The sequence below is a fragment of the Acyrthosiphon pisum genome, chromosome X (genome assembly GCF_005508785.2).
Source record: "Acyrthosiphon pisum isolate AL4f chromosome X, pea_aphid_22Mar2018_4r6ur, whole genome shotgun sequence".
Taxonomy (NCBI): Eukaryota; Metazoa; Arthropoda; class Insecta; order Hemiptera; family Aphididae; genus Acyrthosiphon; species Acyrthosiphon pisum.
Window position 1 is genome coordinate 19,313,040 of NC_042493.1, and position 2,497 is coordinate 19,315,536.

The 2,497-nt window shown below is 27.6% G+C and overlaps 1 protein-coding gene across 1 annotated transcript; it reads left to right on the plus strand.

The window, feature by feature from the left end:
• Positions 1-27: 27 nt before the first annotated feature.
• Positions 28-1,781, plus strand: LOC107884454 (cold shock domain-containing protein 4-like). Its single transcript, XM_016806551.2, has 2 exons — positions 28-608; positions 1,694-1,781. Exons 1-2 carry the CDS (start codon positions 500-502, stop codon positions 1,777-1,779), a joined length of 195 nt encoding a protein of 64 aa, XP_016662040.1. The 5' UTR covers positions 28-499; the 3' UTR covers positions 1,780-1,781.
• The last annotated feature ends 716 nt before the right edge of the window (positions 1,782-2,497 follow it).

Sequence of the window (2,497 nt, forward strand, 5' to 3'; positions counted from 1 at the left end):
GTGCTATGCCGCCTTTGCGGATCCATTTTATAATACTTAAAAACATAATATGAGGGTTTTACTGACAACAAAATATTTCGTGACGAATCTTTTGCCGCTATCTTGTGGTTAGAAATGGAAGTAGATCATACAAACGGCTATATAAAAAGTGGGCGCCTAGAAAATACTGTAATGCAACCGAGCATACAAGGGCTCTTATCTCTATCCACACGAAAAAATTGGTCACCTAGCTTTGGTCACCCAACTTCACACTCGTTATTAATCGTGTTGTAAATATTGTTGAATTTATTTTATTCATTTTAAAATTGAAATCATTCATCGTAATTTTACATTGCAAAGTAACAACTTTTTTTTTTTTATTATTAACTTTTAAAGCCATTAACTGTTGGTTTTTGTTATGAATAGTGACGGACATTTATAACTGATGGTTAGGATGAATAATATAAACTTCATGCTTATAATATAACTTTCGTTTAGATGGCAACCTACATTTACCATTATGGTGGCCGGCGGAGGAAAAAGGGGTCGTGGCGGAGGTGGTTATGGCGGCGGTGGCGGTGGAGGTCGTGGTAGTCGTGGCGGCGGCGGTAACGCCACAAACAGAAACAGTAAGTATATTTCATACCTATTAGCTATTTGTTTTTTATAGATGAGTTGTATCTACGTAAATTTCATATTCAGGTCTATCAAACCTTACGCATGTCATGCACCACATTATAGACTAAAACATGTGTATACATTTTTTTCATTATACTTAAGTATTCAATATTCATTAAGTTGTTCTTTATTGATTTGAACTATATGTATATTGTATACTGTCAATGTGTTCCTGCCCGGGCAATGTGAACCAGAATTTTTTTCATCAACCAACTAATAATATTTTTTATTTTCATTATTAATTATAATTTTACTATTACCTATTGGCTAGTTATAATAATTTATAGTATTGTTCTTTTTCATTTCAATTTATAATATTTTTTTAAAAAACAATGATTATTATTTTTATTATCATATATCTATTGAATATTTTATATTCCATAAAAATATTCGTAATATTATAATATAGGTATATATATATATATGAATACAATTTATTGATAAACGTTGTTTTTTAAAAAAATATTACAAATTGGTAAAAATAAAACAAAACAATACTATAAATTATTATAACTAGCCAATAGGTAATAGTAAAATTATAATTTATAATGAAAATAAAAAATATTATTAGTTGGTTAGTGAAAAAAATTCTTTGCCCGGACAGCAACACATTGACCAGGCAATGTAGAGATTGCCAGTAGCATAAATTTTTTTTATAACTTTTATATAATTTACATCATTACACTATTCAGTGTAACCAGGTTTGGGGTTTTATGTAACTGCGCATCGACAATTTTTTAGTCTAACTATATAACTTGATCGAAATGTTAATTACTTCGGTTTAAATGGTTAACACAAAAAAGTATTGATTTTGTACTTCATACTTATTATTATAAATTAAACAGTTAGTGATGTAATTTTATTATCTAGTTAGATTGCTATTTGTATACTTTAACATCTTGCTTCAAAATGCATCTTATGACTCAAAATGTGCTGAGTGTTATTATGTTTTCCCTTTAACCTTTATCCAAAATTTTTAAATTAACTAACATTTTATCATGGATATATTTTAATTTCAATTCCTTTGAATGTCTAGAGTGCCTAAAGTGCTACAGGCGTGGCCATGTTGCTGCTGACTGCTGGTTGAACCAGCAGTCAGCAGCAACATGGCCACGCCTGTAGCACTTTATGCACTCTAGACATTCAAAGGAATTGAAATTAAAATATATCCATGATAAAATGTTGGTTAATTTAAAAAGTTTGGATAAAGGGTAAAGGGAAAACATAATAACACTCAGCACATTTTGAGTCATAAGATGCATTTTGAAGCAAGATGTTAAAGTATACAAATAGCAATCTAACTAGATAATAAAATGACATCACTAACTGTTTAATTTATAATAATAAGTATGAAGTACAAAATCAATACTTTTTTGTGTTAACCATTTAAACCGAAGTAATTAACATTTCGATCAAGTTATATAGTTAGACTAAAATATTGTCGATGCGCAGTTACATAAAACCCCAAACCTGGTTACACTGAATAGTGCAATGATGTAAATTATATAAAAGTTATAAAAAAAAATGTATGCTTAATCTTTACATTGCCTGGTCAATGTGTTGCTGTCCGGGCAAAGAATTTTTTTCATTAACCAACTAATAATATTTTTTATTTTCATTATAAATTATAATTTTACTATTACCTATTGGCTAGTTATAATAATTTATAGTATTGTTTTGTTTTATTTTTACCAATTTGTAATATTTTTTTAAAAAACAACGTTTATTAATTGTATTCATATATATATATATAATATATATATATTATAATATTACGAATATTTTTATGGAATATAAAATATTCAATAGATATATGATAATAAAAATAATAATTCATTGT